This window comes from Trachymyrmex cornetzi, unplaced genomic scaffold (genome assembly GCF_001594075.2).
Source record: "Trachymyrmex cornetzi isolate Tcor2-1 unplaced genomic scaffold, Tcor1.1 scaffold156, whole genome shotgun sequence".
NCBI lineage: Eukaryota > Metazoa > Arthropoda > Insecta > Hymenoptera > Formicidae > Trachymyrmex > Trachymyrmex cornetzi.
In genome coordinates, this window is record NW_017296157.1 from 280,685 (window position 1) to 304,056 (window position 23,372).

At 32.9% G+C, this 23,372-nt stretch overlaps 5 protein-coding genes across 7 annotated transcripts in view; 3 read left to right on the forward strand and 2 right to left on the reverse strand.

Moving 5' to 3' along the window:
• Positions 1-314, reverse strand: part of Mitofilin (inner membrane mitochondrial protein mitofilin) — a gene marked incomplete at its 3' end in the record, with an annotated part of 39,936 nt that extends 39,622 nt beyond the window's left edge. The window contains exon 1 of the mRNA XM_018503168.1: positions 191-314. Within this exon, the coding sequence (XP_018358670.1) occupies positions 191-235 (45 nt within the window). The remainder of the gene's footprint in view (positions 1-190) is intronic.
• On the forward strand, positions 265-3,316 carry mRpL35 (mitochondrial ribosomal protein L35). The gene is made up of 4 exons (XM_018503332.1): positions 265-386; positions 1,792-1,951; positions 2,051-2,191; positions 3,003-3,316. The coding sequence occupies exons 1-4, from the start codon at positions 356-358 to the stop codon at positions 3,232-3,234; spliced, it is 564 nt and encodes a 187-aa protein (XP_018358834.1). The 5' UTR covers positions 265-355; the 3' UTR covers positions 3,235-3,316.
• Positions 3,317-3,772: 456 nt separating this feature from the next.
• On the forward strand, positions 3,773-13,783 carry LOC108758391 (fumarylacetoacetate hydrolase domain-containing protein 2). 2 transcript variants are annotated; one of them, XM_018503329.1, is made up of 7 exons: positions 3,773-4,402; positions 7,270-7,431; positions 7,955-7,990; positions 11,130-11,346; positions 12,652-12,986; positions 13,057-13,144; positions 13,282-13,783. In XM_018503329.1, the coding sequence occupies exons 1-7, from the start codon at positions 4,254-4,256 to the stop codon at positions 13,342-13,344; spliced, it is 1,050 nt and encodes a 349-aa protein (XP_018358831.1). In that variant the 5' UTR covers positions 3,773-4,253; the 3' UTR covers positions 13,345-13,783. The 2 variants fall into 2 exon arrangements, with proteins under 2 accessions (XP_018358831.1, XP_018358832.1); XM_018503330.1 differs by lacking the exon at positions 7,955-7,990.
• A 341-nt stretch (positions 13,784-14,124) lies between these two features.
• On the reverse strand, positions 14,125-16,228 carry LOC108758392 (nucleolar protein 16). The gene is made up of 3 exons (XM_018503331.1): positions 16,015-16,228; positions 14,490-14,814; positions 14,125-14,422 (listed from the first exon to the last, which is right to left on the reverse strand). Exons 1-3 carry the CDS (start codon positions 16,119-16,121, stop codon positions 14,288-14,290), a joined length of 567 nt encoding a protein of 188 aa, XP_018358833.1. The 5' UTR covers positions 16,122-16,228; the 3' UTR covers positions 14,125-14,287.
• A 3,178-nt stretch (positions 16,229-19,406) lies between these two features.
• LOC108758394 (atrial natriuretic peptide receptor 1) overlaps positions 19,407-23,372 on the forward strand; it is a 110,073-nt gene continuing 106,107 nt past the window's right edge. For both annotated transcript variants that reach the window (XM_018503334.1, XM_018503335.1), the window contains exons 1-4: positions 19,407-19,771; positions 20,137-20,307; positions 20,763-20,937; positions 21,146-21,354. In XM_018503334.1, coding sequence (XP_018358836.1) covers positions 19,531-19,771; positions 20,137-20,307; positions 20,763-20,937; positions 21,146-21,354 — 796 coding nt within the window. In that variant the 5' untranslated portion in view covers positions 19,407-19,530. The remainder of the gene's footprint in view (positions 19,772-20,136; positions 20,308-20,762; positions 20,938-21,145; positions 21,355-23,372) is intronic.

Below are 23,372 nucleotides of genomic sequence, written 5' to 3' on the forward strand. Positions count from 1 at the left end.
GATAGCCGACGGTGGTGGAGTCGGTCGGCGCGGGATCGTCGCGCGACACTGTCGTGAAGACAAGGCGTCACGCTGTCGTGTCATCGTGCGGTCGCTCCGCGACGATTCCCCGCGGTATTTTAACGTGGACGATCTTACCCGGACGATCGCGTCCCGCCTGTCTGCGGTCCTCTCGCACGTGACTACATACCCGATTCAGACCGTTGTACGGAAATTTTAATCCAATTCGGAACATCTTTCGAGTGGCCGGTCAGGCAGCCAACGGGAAAAGGGGAACGACGGCACGGGGAGAACAGCTGGCCGTTGAGACACCGGACCACCGGATTAGACCGGACGGAACTGCGTGAAAAGAAGAATGCTGCGTACTGTGAGCGCGGCGCTGCGAGGTGAGTGTACGCGTAGTCCGCGGCCAATCCTGCGATCGGCGACCGCATCGCGAGATGTTGTCACGCGTCAGTCGTGCGCTGCACCATGATACACTAGCGATTTCACGTCTGGTTGCGTTGCGGACAATGAAACGCGAGACGTCGGAAGGTTAGATTCGCCTCGCCGCGGTCGCCATGACACGCGGCTGGCGGAAGGAACGCTGCGGAATCGGGACACCGGCGCGTGTTTGAACGTCTACTTGAGAATTCTCATCTCGCACAAATGTCGAGATCTACATCTTTGGGCATTTTTTATTCGTAGCATTATCATATTTAATTAATTCTTTTCCTAATTAAATTTAGTGTAGAGCAATACGCAAAAATTCCCATATAATCTGTGTTTCAATTCGAAAAAATCAATCTACGAAACAATTCCCAGTGAACACCATCTAAAAGTAACATCAATGTTGTATAATCATATTCAATAATATAAGTGTAATATAACACATGTGTTCAATAACAGTTACATTAACTATACTTAGCAGAGAAAGTAGCTTTGCAACTTTTGTAAAATTTTTTAGTGTGATTGGTTTCGTCTTTACTTCCTCACTGGATTAAAATGTATAAAGTTTATAGATTCTAGCCTAAGCAAATAAATTTATAAATGTATAAAGTTCATGTATTTAAACCTAGCAAATACATTTCAAATCATATTAAAGAATTTTACAATAGTGATAAAGCTGCTTTTTCTGCTAAATATAGCATCAAATGTCAAATCATAACATTGATTTATATTACTTTCAATTAGTATTTATTGGAGTTTGACATTCTATTTTTACGTTTGTACATGCATGTTAAGATACTCACGCATAATTAAACATTTTATCATATACACTACCATCAGTTTGAAACCATGCATTTTAAAGATTTCATTTTATGTTCTTTTTATTTAAAATATCCGCATGTCCAATTTTATTTTTTACTGCAGCATAATATGGTCCTGAAGGTATAATTAAGTAAAAAAAAAACAATTACCAGAATTGCATTATTTGTTTTATAATTTTACCATAAATTATGTGTTTTAAGATTATATTACATTGGTCCTAAATTTTCTGACGATAATGTACATTTAAAATATAATACATTTTTCCTTGGGTTTGTAATTTATTTTGTTAGCATATGTGTTTTTTAACTATGTAATCACACGTAAGGATAATTCATGTAATCGTTTTAATTTTGTTATTACAATAATTTTTAAGATCTACGTATTAATATATTAGTTATGATATTTTAAGAAATTCGTTTTTATATTCTGATTCTCATTCATCCTTTAAACTTTCTACTTAGTATTTGTACTGAAAGTCCTGTACTTTTGTTAATTTAATTTATCTTGCAAGCACACATACTAGATTTAGTGTTCTTTCAGGAATCGCAGCGAGGACGACGAATACAAATGCGACAAATTGCATTATTTCAAGATGCAATCCCGTTTTGAATTCCATACAACACAGAGAGTTTGGGGCACTGTCAATTGCTGTCCAGAAATGGGCAGCTGTCGGACCTACGCAACATAAGACACTACTAAAGTAATATAGAATATTGCAGAAGTGATTTGTGACATGTTGATTTCTATGTAAGATACTAAGATACTAAGTTGCTACATGAAAGTAATATTATCTTTTTAGCCATGCGGCAATGGAAAATCGTCTCGCTTTGCCAGCAGAACCTATTAATGTGCCAGTAAGAACTGTAATCAAGTTTTCTATGGGAAAAGGAAAGCGGCAGACCGTAAAGACAGTTCTAAAACGTTTCTACCGACTGCACTGGTAATATTTTAAGACTATATCAAGCACATAACAATATCGAAAATTATAGATTGCATCAAATATTTCTGAACAATTGTATTAGTTGATACTTATATTTGAGATCGTTTTAAGTACCGTTTTCAGATGTCTTAAGAGTTTTAAGACATAATAAACTACTCACATTAGCATTTTAACCCTTAATACACACTATTGAGTCAATCATGTCTTGCACATTTTTTTTCTTAAAAAAACTAAGATCACATCAGGTAATTAGTTACAACATTCTTATACAATTTCTTTAAATATACACAATCTTATCATTATACCAATATACAAATCTAAAAATAATCCTTTTTGAGGATTCCACAATAAAGATTGCTGTAGAAGCTATCTGTTATCAGGGTTATCCACTTCTGGAATGCCAACATTTTATAAACGTCATCGCAGTTCACTTTATCAGGGCGAAGAGTAGTCTGATACTGATACTTTCGAAAGATGTTAAAGTATATGAAGAATCAATTCATAATTTTTCTATATTTGTTAAGGTGATGAAAAATAATCTGAAATAAATAACTCGTGTCTAAAAAAGAATCGGAAAATAATTGTGTATACTAAAGGTTATGATTTAAGATGGTCTTAAATACTTAGATCCAGTTTCATTCACAACTTACGGTTAATTTTTAACCGAGATTCAATTTATTTCTCATCTTTTTCCAATTCTAAAATTAAGAGGTTAAGAGTTAACTGTGAATTGTGAAACTGGGCTTCAAGAACGATATCAGCTATTTGTAGAAACTCAAAATTTCGAGAGATATAAAATAAAATGTTGCAGGGGTATCTGGATCAGAACAAGAGCAGGTCGAAATAATAAGCTATGGGCAAAATCGTCCGCCAGAAAGAAGAGACTGAGGAAACACGTGTTCTGCAATGCCACGCAGTCAACACTTCTGGACAAGATGGTATCAAAGTACTGGAAGAGACGGCACTATTATATTGACGATCCGTACGAACCGTATCACAATCGCGAAGAGTTCATAACCACTCGGAGAAAACCGTTTCCTTAATCATTATCTAATTGTTAATTACTACATTGTAAGCTTTTGATTGAATATTAAAGATGGTATTGAAGATGATGCTATTAAAATAGACCGCATTCTCTTTTACTTAAATATTATATTTATTACGTAATCAAATGCTACTATCTATTCTTCTGGATGTATCATAAAATATTCTGCGTAAATATAGATAATATTTTAGATTATCATACATATCCATCTTTATATCTTTATCGAGATTTTAGTAAACAGAATATTAAATAATATGTATACATTATTATTATTATATTAGTTTAGTATTATATACATAACAAAAAATATTGATTATGGAAAACGCAAAATTTTTCTTCCCAATTCCTTGCTCCTTCCTCCATTACAATAAAGTTCATGTACTTAATTGGACGCAAAATTGGTGACAATTGGTGCGTTCGGGGAGACGCTATTAGCGCTATTTATGTTATTCTATCTTTGTTGTTTATTAGACGTAAAACAAGGATAGAATCAGAAATAACGCTAATAGTGTCTCCCCGAATGCACCTAATGTATACGGTTCTAACATTTTTTGTCGCAGATATTGGAGCTGTTTATTTTTGTACGATCGGTATCGCTTTAAAATGATAAGATTACACATATTTTGCAATGTCATACTCATCGATTCGCGAGCGTTCTCATTTATCGTACATTCAACAATTCCCTACGTTTCTCTTTTCTCCTCTTTTCCGTCAATCTGTCTAAAATATTGCGTAAATCAGTCTTTTTGCCTTTTTTAATCAGGAGATCACGTGGTCGGACCCCTAACGTGACGTGCCGCGTGACAGGCGTGCGTGACACTCGCGAAAGCTGAGAGCGTGGCTCTGTGTGGCCTCAGTTCTTACTTCTCACTCAGTTGCGCCTCGTCTTTCACGGTGTTTGTATCTCTCGGCTGCTTTTGACTTTCATTGACCGATTAGCTCCTCATTGCTCTCTGTCTCGTTCTCTGCCCGCCTATCTCTCCCTCTCTCCTTATCAACAATTACGCCTGTTAAAAGATGCCATATCGCGGAAAATTACGACTACTAGGGAGAACATGTCTCGCGATCGCTAACGCGTGCGGGAAGAGCGAGAGCAGTCCGTGTTTTGCCGTTGCTAGCATTACCGACAGCAGAAACTTCTCCGTGAGCTGTGCGCTCGATATGAGGTGAGCATGCACATTGTACAACTCAGGGCTGTAACAGACATGTGGAATCTCTTGCGTCTTGGGTAATCGATCGAGTCTTTGAACGTCGTAATTCCATCGTGATTTCGTTGTTCTGGATGCAACATGCAGCTCTGGATGCAACATGCGGCTCTGAAAGTCGTTGTCGCGCTGTTCTGATTTTACGACAATAATATGCAGAGTTCGATTATACTTAAGATCGTTTTAATCCTCCGTCTGCAATCATTTTTTACTTCCTACATCTGCAATATACTTAAGACTTTTTTATCCCCAAGTTCTTTTACTGTTCTAGGTTTTCAAAAAAATGTAGAAAAATTCAGGATTATTTCCCAACATCTCTGTTACATTATCAAATAGTTTTTTGACTCAAATGTTAAAACCTTTATTTACTCCGCCGTTCTTAACAATTACTATTTCAGAGAATGAAATTTCGTTTGTGCCCAAAAAGACTAGCAGACTACAGATGGAGGTTAAGTAGTTTGTTTTTTGTTCCTGCACTAAACAGCATTAGAAAACTTGCCTTCTCGCTTTGATCAAATTTCAAACATATATCTGTTTCACTTTAAATGTACACTTGTTTCAGAAAGTGCATACTAGTTGTAAAAAAACAGATCTAAGGATGTCAAAATGCTAAATAATCGTTTTATATTGATTGAAGTCCGGTTTCATCATTATAAGATTAAATTTTAATCTCAATTTAATTTATTATTTATCTATTTCTAATTCTTTTTATGTAATTTGCTGAATACATTCCCAGATTCTTTGAAATCAAACTTTATCGATATACTGAGAAAATTTTTATATAAATCTTAATATATATATTTTTTAAGTATTAAGTAAATATTTATACTTAAAGTAAATAAATATTTACTTAATAAAAATAATAATTAAATTAATGATTCTTGTACCAAATAAATGTGTTTACATTTTGTAAATATTTAGGACTATTTGAACAATTAATTACAATTTGTATACTTTTTTCAATGTAAATTACAGTTTTTGATCGGATTGTGAATATTGTCTTTAGACACTTGTGATACTCAGTCCGATTTTACGATTCAATTGTTCGTTCACGTCTACCTGGCGCAACAGTCACGTATAGTATACGTCGCGTTATCTGCCTATTAAAAGAGCATGCATCAGAAGTTACGTCTTTGGAATCTATTAAAAAATTTCTTTTTCTTCCTCATATGAGGATCACATGTTTGGAGATGATAAGTGAAATCGATGTTAACGTCACTAAATGATTTATAATAAATAATTAGAAGCTTCTGGGAGTATACATAGTTTTAGGAATTTTAATGAAAAATATCGGTTGCATTTAGTTCGAAAAATAATTTTGCGATGACGGTAATTGCGATTTTTATCGTTGGAAAAACGATAAGTTGAAATAGTAATTATTAAGAATGGCGGAGTAAATAAAGGTTTTAACATTTAAGTTAAAAAAGACTATTTGGTAATGTGACAGAGATGTTGGGAAATGATCCTGAATTTTTCGACATTTTTTTGAAAACCTAGAACAGTAAAAGAACTTGGGGATAAAAAAGTCTTAAGTATATTGCAGATGTAGGAAGTAAAAAATAATTGCAGACGCGGAGGATTAAAACGATCTTAAGTATAATCGAACTCTGAATATTATTGTTGCAAAGTCAGAACAGCGCGACAGGGACTCGGTTATTGAAATGTAAAACTTACGAGATGTTTGAATTACGAAAGCGTACAACATAGGCCGTGGTCTGATTCATGCTGACAACGCTCATGAGTATCGTTTGTCTTCGTTTAACATTTGACAAACAACAATAAGGATGAAATGATTTTTAAGGGTTGTGAGCGTGAATGAAACCGCGGCTGTAATGTATATTTTTCTAAATTGGATATGTTATATTATAGATTGTTAAATTACTATATTTTGAAAGACTAACATATACACGCGCGCGCACACATGCACACGACACATATATATGCATATAAAGAAAACTATACATGCTAATTTAAATGAGAAATGTGTCGTCATTTTTATCTTGATAGACGCATGTGTGTAAGATATTATCAAAGAGATATATGTTGAAACTAAAATATACAGGGTGTCCCGCAATTTTTTGCCAAGTGCTTTTGTGATAGAGCGGACTAAACTTAGTCGAAAAGTTCTCAGAATTTTTTGTCAACTTTTTAGTACTGCATTTTCTTACTGGCAACTATTTTTACCAATATGAGAAAATACTGTTTTAAAAAATTAAAAAAAAATTTTGAAAACATTTTCAGAGCTCTATGAGAAGAAAATAAATAATTTTTGTCTGTTGCTATTTTTATAAAGTTGATAGTATTTGAGTAAAAAATTATTGAAGATTGATATTTGGCAATTTTTAGTAATTGATATCTCGTTAACTATTGCGAAAATTGTAAAATAGTAAAGGATATTTCAGCTCAGTTTAGTCCGCTCTATTTACACAAAAGCGCTTGGCAAAAAATTGCGGGACACCCTGTATATGTATTATTTATTCCTTCCATTAAGGACTTTTTATAAAAAATAAATTTTACGCGCGAAGAAATAAAATTAATATTTCAAGAACTATTTATTGTTGGGGAGTCAAAATTATATATAACTTGATTTTTTATTTTCTACTTCTTATACATAATTATTAGATTTCCGCATGTGAATTAATTAATTCATTGTTCATATGATTTTGTTAGGTTTCACCGCTTGTCGCGGTTTCGTGGCGAGCATGAAATGATAACAAACGTGTTATCGTTAGAAAGTTATATCATACGTGACGTAATGATTATTCCGACCAGTTCTCATGATCTTCATGGTCGATTAACGCGGCGCTAATCGCAATATATTTTCGCAGGTTCGTTCAATTCACAAACAAAAATGGTGGCCCGCAGCATCTTGGGGTCCAGCTGAAGCAGGGAGGTGATATTATCGCAGTGTCCGCGGTCGATTCGCGGATACCGAACACATTGAAAAAATTTCTGGAGGGCGGCGACGATCTTCTCAAGAAGGCCAAGAGGTAGGAGAGCTAATCAACAGCTAGATCCGAGTTAACTCAAGGAATCTTGAGGAGCATTTGATCATACGAGATACAAATATTTGCGAAAGATGATGATATGTCATAATTACGATAATATTATGATGTATAATATTTGTACGAACTTTACGCAATTTGTAATCATTTAACGTGATGACGCGTGTATAGATACTTCCCGCCAAATTAAACTGTAGACTGTAGAGAGAGTATGATTAGAAAGTGGTTTGGAATAGATAACCAACAAAATCATAGTAATGTTACTCTTTAATATCGTAATTACTCTCAGTTATGTTATTTTTTAAGACAACTTCCAATTGGATACCTTGGAAAAATACGTCTTTTAATAGAAAAAATATAATTACAAGTTCAACTTGGGGTTATTTCACAAGTTTTTTTTCCTTGAACCTAGAATTCTAGACTTTAGTACATATAGATGATATATGATATTACATTAACGGGTGAGGGAAAAAATATCCGATCTCAACGTGAACATTTGTTTCGCCAGGGACGACGATTTCGACCTAAGGAAGGCAGTAGAGAGGTTGGTGCTTTCGGAATTCGATTCGTGTGATAAAGTAGTTTTCCCCCCTTTTTTTTCTTTCCTTTCGATTAGTTATCTGTACTTGTTACAATACTACATACATTCTTCGCTTACACACATACCGTTCATCCTCTTTTAGCCATAATATATCTTTATATAATTTTCGAGTCATATCTTTATATAATTTTTGTTAACTGTTATCAATATAACCTTATCAAGTTCATTGATTTTATATTTAATTTTACATTATAGAATTGTTTATTGGTAACAGATATTAACTAAATTCCGAGTTGTTATTCGCGATAAACGAGGCGATCAAGTTATAGAAAAAGTATACATAAAACAAGTGCACTCAAGCAATTTCTTACAATCCTATCACATAATTTTTCTTCTCTCTGCGAATAAAAGAAAAATATAATTCGTATTCAATAATTTCTGGCTCAATATTTCATACTGTTGGCAGAAAAAGTGAGTGACTTTGAAACACGACAGCCGTGCACATGCACATCATGATATAATCAATAATATAATAACTGCGCAACAACAGAATTTTAATCGTGTACAAATAAAAATTGCTATCGCTTTATCAATAATTGGATGGTCGATCAGTAATGTCAGTATGTCCAATTGATAACTATCTTTTTGTACACGATTAAAATTTTGCCGTTGCGCAACCATTATAATATTGATTATATCATGGCATGTATACCGCTGTCGTGTTTCAAAGTCATTCTCATATTTTCTGCCAATAACGTGATTTGAGAATAAAAATTTCTGGGACAAAAGATTTTTCAAATTAAACAATCAACTTCATAGGTTACGTTTACACCATGCACTTAGTCCACGACCTATGCGATAGGACTTTATTTAACCTACAGGATAAACAAGAATACCTATTATATAGATTGCGGACTAAGAGTACGGTACAAACGTAGCCATAAGCTTCTAAATAAAATAACATTTACAAATATATACTTGAGAATTTATTACCAATTTGTATTATATATTGCTCGTTCCCGAGCAATCGTTAGATTAATTAAAAAATACGTGTCGCGTGACTAATATATAAATATAAGTGTTCTCGCGGATTTGATTTCCGATCATTAGTGGATGATTGCTATGCGTCACGTCATCACGTGGCATAAATCGTGCATGTTTCCTGTTGCTCGACTTATCGATCTCGGCTAAGTCTCGACAAACATCTCCTTTATTGATTGTATCCGCGGTCCCGTCGCTTTGCTGTCATTGAAAGTTTTTGAGCTTTCGCATAACGCGAAATTATATTGCGACATTCAACAATTATATCTTATCACTGTACTAACTCAACTAGACGCAGCTATTAATACTAAGGGCGGGAACATAGTTTTGCATAACACATCACGTATGCATAAGAAAATGAACCAATCAAAATCATTCCTTCATTTTCTTCCTTTCCATGAAATTAAAGATTTTGATTGGTTGATTTTTTATGCTTTATGCATTATATGTTATGCAAAAGTCTGTGCGCCGGCCTTAACTCAAGAAGGCGCCTCGTTTCTGTTGCCAATTGGCAGTCTATCAAGCTTCTTTGGGACAGCTGAAATTCTTTAAGTGAAAGTAGCACGCTTTAGTGAATAGAGTAACGTTTATTTATCTGCTCGATCGTATAAAATACATTTTCATTTATTTTAAAATTGAATTTATCAATTACGTTAGATGATGCTTAGCTATCAAACTAAGACAAGTGATAAAAATAGTAATCGATTCGCTCTAATAGAACATTCATTTATGCAATATCCCTTTCGTTCATTGTTATGGTTCGCGTACGTCAAGAAAACAGGCATGAACGTTTCTCCGCACAACTTCATTTTACTTATAAAAGAGAGATAAAATCTCTTTCTATTAAAGTCGAATATTTTCTATACATTCTTTATGTTATGGTATAATATAATAATGTAGCCATATTAAAAGTTATTGCATGCAGTATCTTAAAATTGTATGACGTTTATGTTATCACTAATAGTCATAAGAACCAATAGTGTAAATTACACTTGTAGACTATTCATTTTATTTCATCTTCTCCTACTGAAGATATTCATGAAGCCTTCCTTCAATAATTTTTGCAAAAAGGAGTGCTATTATTTTGAAAATGATGTATACATAGAGAAGAAGTAATTATATCATTAGAGCTAGTTAGAATAATATCAGAATGGGAGAATATGTTAAATCACAATAATCGTTGTTATTCAAATGAGTATTATATATACTTAATTATTCAAAATTAAATGTCTTGGACATTTAAAATAGATAATTATAATATACAAATTATAACATTTAAAATAGATAATTATAACACACAAAAGATGTTAGTTTAAAAATTTAAGTTAAATCATATCATTTATTTACACATTATATTTTAAAGCGCTTCCAGATGGTATGGCTAATATATGTATCAACTTTGCACATATTCGTTAAATATTACATTCAATATGGATAATTACGTATGTCATGTATGATATTTGCTAATGTTGGTACACGTTGACTATATTGTCTGGAGGCGCCTTAACGAGAACTTAAGATTTTGCACGCAATACTTCTGTTACGTAATCTCATCTCTACGAGACGTGAATCAACATGAAAAAAATATTTGCAAAAACTATAGGCACAACACGTTGCGCTGCAATCGGAAACGGTGGCACAGTGAACACAATAGAAACGTAGATTGTGCTCGATTTAATTAGCCGCACGGAATTAACGACGAGATATTGGACGCGGAATAATTGATGAGACTTAGACATAGAAGTAATTAATGAGGTTGTTCTCATTACCGTAAGTCGGATTTTCCGGGAAAATCCGTTTGTTATCTAGAACCACATATTACTCATCGATTATCATAATTAACAAGATTGTGCATGAATGGGAAGTGCAGGACGCATTTCTGCTTGCGAATTTAATCAAATTTTCTCTTTTTCTCTATTCTCTGCTGTTTGTTTCCTGTTATCTCATCTTTTAACATCGCACAGCTTACTTTCTATAGAGACTTATGCCACAGTAAAAAAAGCAATTTAACCAGGTTTCACCTCGCGTGGAAAGTTGATTAACTTTAATCGGAGATTCCGGAGACCATCTAAGGCGCTAAATTACGAACGATTTGTTACAGAATAGTCGCCGAGGGACGGAGCATTACGCCCGAGGCCGATGTGAACCTCCTGGCGCCAATCACGCGCATGGACAAGCTCGCTTGCATCGGCCTCAACTACAGCGGACATTGTCAGGAGCAAGGTATACCGACTCCGGAGAGTCCGGTAGTTTTTAGCAAATTTCCCAGCAACATTATCGGACCCCGTGACAACATTCTGCTGCCGCAGATCTCGGATGTAAGTCGACGGAAAGAGAGGAAGAGGAGGAAAACGCCGAGTTGATTACACTCTGTTCGACAATAAAATTATTTTTTTTCCTCTTCGAAGTACATATCCATAGTACATATCCGGAAGATTTTTTCGCGCTGAACTCGCTATTGGCAGAATTTATGTAGCACTTCAGGAGTTTGAATAAATTGAGGTAAAATGAGCAAAAATGTATTTTTCATCAAGATTCTTTTATGGAAAAACAAAACTTTGTTTCTAAATAAAGTTTACAGCATCTAAAAGTATAATTTAAACTTTAAAATAAATTTTAGTTCATAATCATACGACTCATTTTTATTAAGTTATGGTTGTTCGAATTTTTAACTTTTGTATTACACAGTTCAGCAAAAAATCACTCTTTTTTTTATTCAAAATGTTATATACTTTAAAGATTTTTTGCGCTGAACACAATGCTATTAAAGTTTGCGTAGCACATCAGGATTTTTAATAAATTAGGATGAATAGTAAATTGAAGTGATTTTAGACTAATTTCACTCCAATTTATTCAAAATCCTGACGTGCTACGCAAATTCTGATGTAACATCATGTTTAGCATAAAAAATCTCAAATATGTATTATAGCACAAGAGAATTTGGATGTTAAATAGTATTATCGAAACACGATGCTCTTTGAGGATCATGTCGATTCTGTTGGGATTCATGTATTTTTAGTCCGGAATTACGTCATGACTCCCACTTTCATTATCGTCCTATTCGTTCCAAGCTGTTCCAACATACCACTCCATTACGATAGTTTCTTCTTTATAGAGTCAATAAAGTGATTTCTCGTGGAGTCTGAAGCGACTGGAGCTTGAATACCAATCGGGTTTGCGTCTAATTGTTCAAAAGGACATCATTAATCATTATGCATCCGTCCTTGACACTCTGAAAAAGTAGGACTCCATATAATGTGTTTTATACAGGGCGTTTCGGAAGTCACGCACGCTTGGTTAATCCTCTCCATCTGCAATTATATTTTTACTTTCTTTGTGCAATCTCCACATCTCCGCATTTCTTTTCTTCTGCAATCTCCACTATCTGCAATTTTTTTGTCTAGCCCAAGTTTTTTTTTAATGTTCTGGACTTTCAAAAAGATGTGAAAAATTTAGTTACTTTTCAACTCTCTATTGCCAAACAAATATAAGATATTTTAGAGAAGGGAACCGGATTCCACTCTTCTTTATTTCAGAGAAATTTAAGAATAAAACTTTGCTTGTGTGTGATAAAAAAGATTGCAGACGAGAGATTAAAGCGCAATCGGTTTTTGGATTTACAGAAGGTCGATTGGGAGGCGGAGCTGGCGATAGTGATTGGCAAAAAATGCAAAGGCCTCAGTAATGACGACGTCGAGGACTGTATTTTCGGTTACACAGTAGCGCAGGATATATCGGCACGTGATTGGCAGAAATCAAAGCGAAATGGTGGTCAATTTTTGCTTGGTAAAGGGATGGACACATTCTGTCCTCTTGGTCCGGCGGTAATCACGAAGGAAGCGATAAGTGAAATCAATAATCTATCCGTGAAGACATGGGTGAATGGTAATCTAAAGCAAGATGGCAATACCAGCGAACTCATCTTTAAACCCCATGAAATAGTTGCTTATCTTTCGCAGTTCGTATTTTTCTTGACGATATTAATCATGCAATTAAGAATACGCATAATAACGATGTTAACATTTCAGATTTGTGACGTTGTTACCAGGCGACGTGATCCTTACCGGCACCCCGGCCGGTGTAGGATTCACACGTAATCCACCTGAATATCTGCAGGTATAATTCTATGTTTAATAAATTAATTATAATATTCTTCAGTATGTGTGTATGATACATCGTTATTACAATTTATTAATGCGCAGTATTTTTCAATTTATATAAATTCCTAAATCGTATTCGATTGCGTGTTTCAGCGTGGCGATGTACTTGAAACTGAGATCGAGAGTCTGGGACGTCTGAGAAACAAAGTGATTTGATCTAAAAGACGGAGCACATCTTTGGTTAAAGCGTGTTAACAGAACTTCGTGATCCTTACAAGACTGGACCTATGTTCCTTCAGGGATCGACATTCGCGATGTCATTGAACTAATCTAAGAGCTATGTCTAGGATTTGATTCCACAGATGGGTATATAAAAGTACGCATTCCAATACGAATGCCAGTAATTTCAGCGCGATTGCGAATGTCCATACCAGAGGTAGTATCGCCCCTCTTAAGAAGCTAGATTTTTATTGAGTGTCGTTATCGTTGTATTGTCATTGCACCTTTTTATCATATATTTGCGCAATGAGACAATGTAACGATAACAGAGCATAAATCGAAAACAGGGCGCCTAACAACATCGATAATGCAACGTTAATTTTTTGTGTCACATATTTTACGAATTTATATAATTAAACCAAAATTATTTCTACTATGTCTTTATCTTATCCCATCCCACAAAAAAATTTAATAGCAAAAATTTTATATCGAATTATTTAAACGAAAGAATCTTTTTTATCTTTAACGTGATATTTATCAAGTCGTAGTATTTTTAAATTTATGTATACTCCATTAAATCGTTAGTCTAAAATACTAAAATAAAATTGTATTGGCACACACACAAACGTCATAGTGCATCCAACTATACCAAGTACTGCAAAACGTATTTTTTTATATAATCCATTTAAAAATACATATTCCATCAGAAAATGTATCACCATATATTTATATATAGTAATATAATTACAACATGTACTCAAAATTATTTGTTTACCAATATATTTTATTACAAACATGCTTAATGTAATTCATTCTTTTTGTTTTTATCAAATTAGAACAAATTACAGTAGTATGTATTTAAGTCGCTGACTTATGTATACATTTTAATGTAAAAATATAAATAAAATCACGATAAAATCCTAATGTACATTTATACATGTCAGGATTCCAACTGTGTACTGCTATTCTCAACAAATTTGTTATACTGTTCCGGAATTCCCTTAAACATTTTTATCTTGGCTCGTATTTGCTTCCAAGTTAATTGATAATGATTCTTCTTGTCTTTCGACATCGCCTGCATAGAAAATACATAATCAGTTACGTTTGGGGATAACATTAATTTTATTTGCAAAAAATCTCACCTCATAATCCTCACCATATTTCTTTATTAAATAAGTGAGAAATTGTGCTTGTCCTTTTGGTAATTTAAGAAGTCGTTCTCTAGGAGCTTTTGCTTCGGTTTCCAACTTCTCCATCACGTAACTTTTTGCTGCAGTCATATTCATTTCTTCATTTTCGTGATCTGACAAATCTTCATTTCCTGTAACTTTTCTCTTGGCATCCTCCAACATTTCGTGTTTTACATTAGGAATTTGCACCGCCTCGTTTGCGTCATATGCCAAACCCATTTCTTTCAAATTGTCACGAGTAGAACTCTTGTTTTTCCATTCTTTTTTTATTTGCTCGCTAAAAGTCAAAGTAATAGAATCAATAAATAATATATTTACAGTATGCTAAATGTAAAAATATGTAATAAACTTTTATCAGCAGCAGGTTGTTCATTTACATATAAAATATAATAATTTACATTTATCTGTATACAATGAAAACAATGTATGGATCATCAAAATCTATGTTCTTTGTTGTTGCAACATACTGAATTAAAACTTCTATCTCGCTTATTTATTTTTGTTTATCAGTATTAAAATTAGATTTACAAAACTTAATTACTTCTTTTTGAATTGTATTATCTAGTTTATAATAATTTACACATTTTACTTATATTGTTTACATGAAAAAGATTCAGTAAATATGTAGTATAACGCTCTCTATTTTCTTATAATTTTGTAAATTTGTATATTTCCACGTGTAAAGTATATTTTGAGAAGGAACATCATAGCTCAAGCCTCGTTTTTCGTTTTATATTGAAATCTGTACTTTGTAGTTTTTGCACAGTCCATCTTTCTTCCCTTTCTCTCCATCTTGAAGAGAAAAATCGAAAAGATGAACTGTGCAAGAAGTTTAGTCAAAACGAACAGGCATCTGTATATTTACCATCATATGATACAAGAGAAGCATATTTAATTGGTTATTTGGCAGAATTTATTTTTAAAGGGAATTTAATGTTAATGAATGAAAATTAAAGAATTTTTCAAGATAATTAGTGAATTATATTTTACAACATTAATAAATTCCTAAAAATAAAACAAGATTCTCTGCTTTAATTAATTAAAAACAAAAATTAGTTTTTCTCATATAACTTGAAGTGTGTAGTAGAGAACAGTTTAGTAATTAAAAATTTACCTTTTTAATTCTTTTTATGCGGACTGAGTTAATCTAACATTTCTTTAAAATATATATATTATAAATGTATAAATTACCATTTTTCTAATCGGCATCAAAAAACTTCGAAAATTAATTTACAAACAAATTAACTTTTAAAGCGCCGATTTTCCTTCTCAGAATATATTCTACGCGTGGAAATACAAAATATATTTATAAAATTACAGGAAAATCGGAAGCGTTATACTGCATATTTACTAAAGATTCAAAATTTAACGTAAACATAAATATTCTATGTAAACGCAATCTTGAAATATACCGAACAACTATAAACTCTACTTTTACGATGTAATAAATGTACGTGAATTAGGTTAGAAAATGTACCATGGAATATCCGGCTGTTTCTGTAATTTATTTCGCAGTCTCTTTCGATTCACGTTCTGGTTGTACTTCTTCTTACGCTTTAGCTTTCTGATTCTTTTAATTTTCATTTTATTCAAGATGTTTTCTCAACGCACGTGTGTGCTTCGACAATTATTTACACCATTGACAAACTTATTAATATGTTCCTAAAAACATCGATGTTCCGTCACCTACAAACTGTGTTTGCATTACATTGAGATGGAGAAGTCGAATATATAACACATAGCTCGATTAGTTCCAGAAAACGATACTCCACTGTAAAGAGTGCTGTAATCGAACGTGTAATTGCCATATACGGATAGCGTGGCGATTCAAATATGCACCTAACACTTTGACGTTCGTATATAGTATGAAGAATTAAGTATATAAGATAAATATAAATATATTTTATCATATATATATAAAAGCAGTATTATAAATTAAATGATAAAAACTTAGTTGATTAAACAAGTAGCATTAAAATTAAACAACGAAAATTATCTAGTTTTAAACTATTTCTCGATCAACAATGACACACGTGCAAATGTTTGGACATTAACGCGTGTTTAAATTCAATGGTATTTAAATTAAAACGAAATTAAAATTCAAATAAAAGAATGCATCGTTTTCGCATCGTTAAATGGTTTATGAACATTTTTTTAAACAGTCTTTTACATGATATTTCTTATTTGCTAATATTATGTAAAAAATATTAAAATATTAGAAAAAAATATAATAAAAATTGTGCAAATTTCAAAAGTGAATAAATGTTTTTTTATTTCATCCCCTTTGTATAATGAGCGCATTTTATTAATGCTAAAAATGACTATAAACTAATTTCTTTCTCTTTCTCTTTATAGTAATAACTGTAAAGAGAGAGAGAGAGAAAGAAATTACTTTAGTTATTTTTATCTTACAGTGTAATAATTATAGTATAATAATTACTTTACAATAACTGTAAAGAGACACAGCGAAAGGATATTTTACTTTTTATTGTATACGTTTTAAAAAAACATCTTTCATGTAAAATTATTAAACGATCAAAATCATGCAGACAGACATTCTTAAACTTTAAATATCCGTCCATAATCATAAATTTCAAAGTTCACTTTATGGTTTTAATTTTACGCGCGTACTGAAGAGGATCCTATCTATAGAAACGTATGTAATATTATATAGAATAATTATAATTTGCAACAATATCTTGCATCAGCTCTTACAAGGAGAGGATGCGACGTGATAATAATCGATTGCGACGAAATTCGTTGTAGCGATAGGTCTGCATGTCAAGTGATACTGGATAAAGGAATATAATGAGCTTCTCAAGCGTTTGTGAGAAAATAGTTTGCCGAATATTAGTTTTCAATAATTTTTTACTCAAATACTATCAACTTTACAGAAAAACTGCAAGAGACAAAAATTATTTATTTTCTTCTCATAGAACTTAACGAATTTTTTTAGAATTTTTTATCAACTTTTTTTTTGTCATATGAAAATACGATATTAAAAAATTCTTAAAAAATTCTGAAAAAATTCTCAGAACTTTATGAGAATAAAATAAACAATTTTCGTCTCTCGCTGTTTTCTGTAAAGTTGATAGTATTTGAGTACAAAATTATTGAAAACCAATATTCAACGATTTTTAGTAATTTTTAAGTGGATTTTCGTGGTTTTTAGTAGATTTTCTCACAAATGCTTGAGAAGCGCATTATATCCCTTTACTCAGTACTACTTGACATGCAGACTTATCGCTACAACGAGTTTCGTCGCAATCGATTATTATCACATCGCATCCTCTCCTTGTTAAAGGCTTTTTATTCACTTTTATTCATTTCTTTAGAGTTTACACAATTTCACCAATTGTTTTCATAAATTTTAAACTTAATACAGAATACAGCTTAATACGGAAAACAGCTATAAACTTAATAACAATAATTCAATCTGGACAGTCAAATGAAAAAACGTAGAAATGTCTGAGGAAGAAGCGTCGAATGGAAAAATGGCAGAGAACAATACGAAAACTAATAATCGGAGGTAATCCTTCGAACGAGGCCACGCTTGACGTCGAGAGAAGGAACCCTCGCAGAAATTCGATCCCTCGAGATGAAATGGAGCGGCAACCCTCTGAAGGACTCTGGAGGGGATAGCCATGTGAGTGTGCATATCGGAGTTTTCGATAACTATTATCAATCGACGCGAGATATCCGTGATAAAGCCGCGTGTGTATGCAAGTACTCGTTTGTCACCGAGACAAGGCGGTCGCGTGATCGTGAGGTGTCAGTGTATTTCCGGCGATCCTGATGTGAATCGCGATATCTGTCTCTCTCTCTCTCTCCTGCTCTTTTTTTTTCTCGCGTGTTCGGATACCTCCAGAATCTTAATCGGCTGCTCTTTCACGCGATGCTTTTCTTTTTTATTTAATACTCTTGTGTTCTCTCGACATTGATCGAGGACTCGCGTCCTATTTGTGCTCGACGGAGCTCGGGAAAAGACAAAGAAATACGGAACGATGTGCGAACACGCTAAGGATTTTCATCAAATCTAGTAGATTCGGCATACTTAGTATTCCGTGCAAACTCGAACGTAAATATTTTTTTCGGCGATTGCGAATTACACATAATTTCGTTGATAGAATTCTTGTAGTAGTGCTCGGCGGTCACGTATGATATCCGCTTTAAAAATATCCGCGATATGAAATCTAAATAGTTTTTAAACTAATACGTTACATCTCCGATAAGCACTAGGACTCGATTATAATTACTGTAATCTTCAATGATCTTGTGTTTCTTAAAATAACAGATAACGCAGTATTGAGTGGTAATAATTGATAAATTACGTTACATAAATACGCTGTTTATAAAATCTGTGAAAAGTAAGCAAACCAGAAGCAGTTAATAGATGTTCGTCCGAAGAAGTTTAATTTTTGAAGTTAAAAATTCTTGAGGTTTCTTCTTTTCTCTTATTTTATTATAATTTAATCTAAAGTTTTTATTTTTATTCCGAAGTTTATCCTGATTTCAAGGAAAAGAAATCATTTTACAAATTAGATTCTCACTAATATCATTAAAGCTCCACTCAACATTATTTATAGTTTTATTGTAACAAAGCCGATCGTACGAGACATCGGAACACAACGAGATAAAGCATTCACGCTAATTCATTAGAAAATAATTCGCTTGGTAAATCAATAATATTCTCTATTAAATCAGAAGGAAGCGACAAGTGAAACAGCTGTCGATACGGTCAGACAAATCGGTAGAAACTCGAGAGTACAACGTAACACGTTTGAATGAACTGCAAAGATCGCAGCGCGATTCTAAGACGAAATAGTGATCTTATGAACCGAAATTCTGTACATGGTGGAAAACTTCTCGCGATGATAAAGATATTTATCGGGTGATTGTGATTGTCGGTGACGTCAGAATGATGTTTCGCAATTTTCGATTCAGCGTGACGAAGAGCTCGATCTGATCCGAGATCGCCTTCCAATCCGTACACATGGGTTCCCGCATGAAGATCGTCGTGCTAATGATCTTATGGCTGATATATCGGACAGAAGGCAAAGTTACGTGCCGCGGCGAGGTACAATTGCGTCGCGATTGCGAGCACTGTGCAGAATGCGACGCTCTGTGCAGCACAAGCCGCGATGGTGCTGTTTCTTGCGAACTGAGGGTCGCCGTTCTTCTGCCGGAGGATCCGAGATATGATATTTCTCTGCCTAAGGTTCTCCCTGTCCTCGGTAAGAGCTACTCTGGGAATCAGTTGGTAAAAAATTCGCTAAAAAAATATACTAAGGATGCGGTCCACTTTATTGGCGCTATAAAAATTTTAGCATATTTTTTTCAGTATTTTCTTGAAACGAAATGAAAAAGTGAGCAAATTCACTACTCAAATAGCAAAGTGACGTTTTCATTTTTTAACGTCTTATTAACGTTTAAGACGTCATTAAGTCACAGCCTCTTGGCATTTTGAATAAGCTGGGATCAGCAAATGTAAAGCTGAATGAAATCAAGTTTTATACGCGCACGTTCAGTTTTATGAACCCCGAAAGTTCAGCTTGTGTAAACCTGAATACTGAGAGCGTATTATCTTTTTCTTTTGCAGATTTAGCGGTGTACGAAGCGAGATCGCGAAATCTGTTACCGCACTGGCTTGACCTGAAATTCTTGCCGCAAGACGATCATTGCGACGCAATGTACGCGCAAATCGGCGCGATCGACAGCTATTCGCATTGTGTGCACTTGTTTCTCGGGCCAGCATGCGATTACTGCGTCGGTACGTTATCTTAAATCCTTTCATTTTGAATTTTACTGTATCTTCTTTAAAATTATAATTGCTACAGTCTGAAAATGATTTTAAAACCCATCTTGATGTTGCTCATGTTTTATAATCTACATATAAATTACATCCGTTAAACTGAGAAAACTATTCCATTATATAAGATTTATTCTAATATGTGATATTAAAATTTCCATAATCTTTCGCATAAAGATATATTTCAAAATGATTTATAATTGCAATCGCATGTATTACAAGAGCGAAAAGAAAAATTTAGGTAAATTGAAACAAATTATCATTTTTATGTTTTATGTTATGTATTTTTTCTTTACTATCTCTTTTTATCTTTAAAATATGAATATGTGGGCATATTTCCTTCAAGTTAGTCTTTTATGTTATACGCTATTTTAATTCCCTTGCTTGGGATCAATGACATTAGAGTTTTCTTTCAGCGGTCGTTGGCAGAGTGGTGAAATTTCTTGGAGCACCATTAATCACCACAGGAGGCTTTACTTTTGACTTCACAGAGAAAAAAGTCGACTGTAAAGACGAATATTTTATGACCACAAGAATCGGAAGTTTGGCTTTCAGGGATATCGCCAAATTTTTTGTGGCTATAATGGAACAGTACGTACAGCTCAAAATTTATATAACAATTTATTGATTACATTGATACAATAAAAATTTAATCTTTGCGCGTTTCTTAATTCTTCATGAGAGATTGTTGACAATTATATGATGTGAATATGAATATTTGATGAAACGCGGATAAAAAACTAAAGGATATGATGAAGTAATGTGAAATTTTCTTTTATCTTTCTTTTCTATGAATTAGCTACGAATGGCATAAAGTACATCTTATTTATGCAACAAATGGGCAAAATCAAGTCGCTGGTAGACATACGTGTCAGCTTATGATGAAGTCAATGGTTGAATTCATCAAGAAAGAGCATAATATTACTTATGGCACTTTTGACGTCGAAGCTACAACCCCCAGTGATTATCCAGAGGCTTTGAAAGATCACGTTAGCCATTCTTACGGCGGTGAGTGATCTTAAAATTAATTAATATGACATTTAAGCGAAAAGTCTTGCTTATTAAAGTATATCAGAAAGATGATTTATGTTAAGACGTCGAATTAAATTCAAAATAAATTCCAGATTTATTCTATTAGGTTATATATCTGCTTCACAAATACTTTAAAATGCATAATAGAAAATAGATTCCATATAAAATCCCATCTAATACAGTAAGTAAAGAAAGCGTATAAAACAGTCGTAAATAAAAAGTTAAATTAAATTTTATGAGTACTGTAGAAGTAAAAAGTGGAAAAATTGTTTACTGCTTCTACAAAACTTGATGTTATAAGTTAATAAATATAAATAGGTGGATTTATTATTAATAGCATTTACAAAAAGATATTAAAGATTAATTATATTGATATATATAAAAATCGAAAAAATTAATTAATAAAAAAGTAAATTAAAGATAAAGATTCACTCTTTCGAATAATGTAAACCGCATTTGTGTACAATTTTTAATTCGCTCCGTAGAACTTCGCAAATTTCGTAAAAAATTTTGAGATATGATGCGTCTTCATTTATGTTTGTGTAACTTCACAAAATATCGGTAAGACCGATTTTTGAAGTACCGATCTAAAAAGTAGAGATTTCAAGCTGTAAAATACTTTTTTAAACATCTCGATACAATGATATTCTTGAGGCTCCCACGAGTGCCTTCTATATAAAGATTATGTATGCGTTTCGCCGTTTTCTCCGTGTCCAGATCCATTCTTGGAATGCCAGCGTTTCCACTAGTAGTGGACTGCAAGGTTCACGAAACGCTGGCATTCCAAGAATGGATCTGGACACAGAGAAAACCCGCGAAACGTATAATCTTTATCTCGATACAATGATTTTTTACGAAGTTATTCTATTTTGAAATTTGCCTATTTTTGTAGGGTAGAACAGGTGATTCTTTAATTTTGTTGAGTAATGTATACTCATTCAATGATATAAATATATATGTTTCATTTATTTTCCATCATATTATTTTTCCTTATATAAATATCATTCCATTTAGATGTCAATCATCATTTCAATGATCAATTTTTTTTTAATCTGAATTGATTATCCATATTTATGATATACCTTTGCTTTAAGTGATCAAGATGTAGACAACTCCAGTGTTGTAAACAAGTATTTAAATATAACCATCGTTGTCTTAAAATGACAAAGTTGTGAAAAGATTGTGGTTGTTTCCAAAAAAGCATAGTTGCAATCGCATAAATTTTAATATACAGATATCACTCAATAAGTAAAAAATTAATAACTACAATTATAAATCAACACTCAATTTACTTCAAACGTACTTTGATCAGATATATCTGAAATTAATAGATATATGTGAATCTTATCGAAATTTTATATTGACAATAGAAAAAAATTGCCGAGACTTTCTGAATATACATATACTATGTTATATAACAAACTTTTACTGCATTTTTTATGTTATATAGCAATTAAGTAACTTGATAAAAATGTATTGCCTTCGTATATTCTCAAATTGTTCCATATTAAAATAAGGTTTTGTTTTACGCGTTTGCTATAAATTTGACAATAATCAATATATTTCAAATGACGTGAGAGAAACATGATACTTCTCGCACATTAATCGTTTCAAGAGCCACAATTATAAATCTCTCGTTTTGAGGACATTTTTTTCTCTTAATGCTTAATGTAATGATACAAAAATATATCATAAATTTATATAAATATTATGACATAAAAAGATTTTGTGTGAAACGAAGAAAGTGCATACAATATAAATATATATATATATTTTATTTATTTTAATTATATATTAAAAAATAAAAAAATATATAATTACTCCATAAATTTCTTGGAGTGAAATTTCACTCCATAAGAGTGGTAAATTTTTGTTCTCTTTTTTGGAATAAGATTCATTTCAAAGGAAAGAAATCTCACGCCTTTTTTGGAGTGAATCTCATTCCAGAACTGAAGTCTCTTAAAAAGAATCTGTTACTCTTATTCAACAGTGAA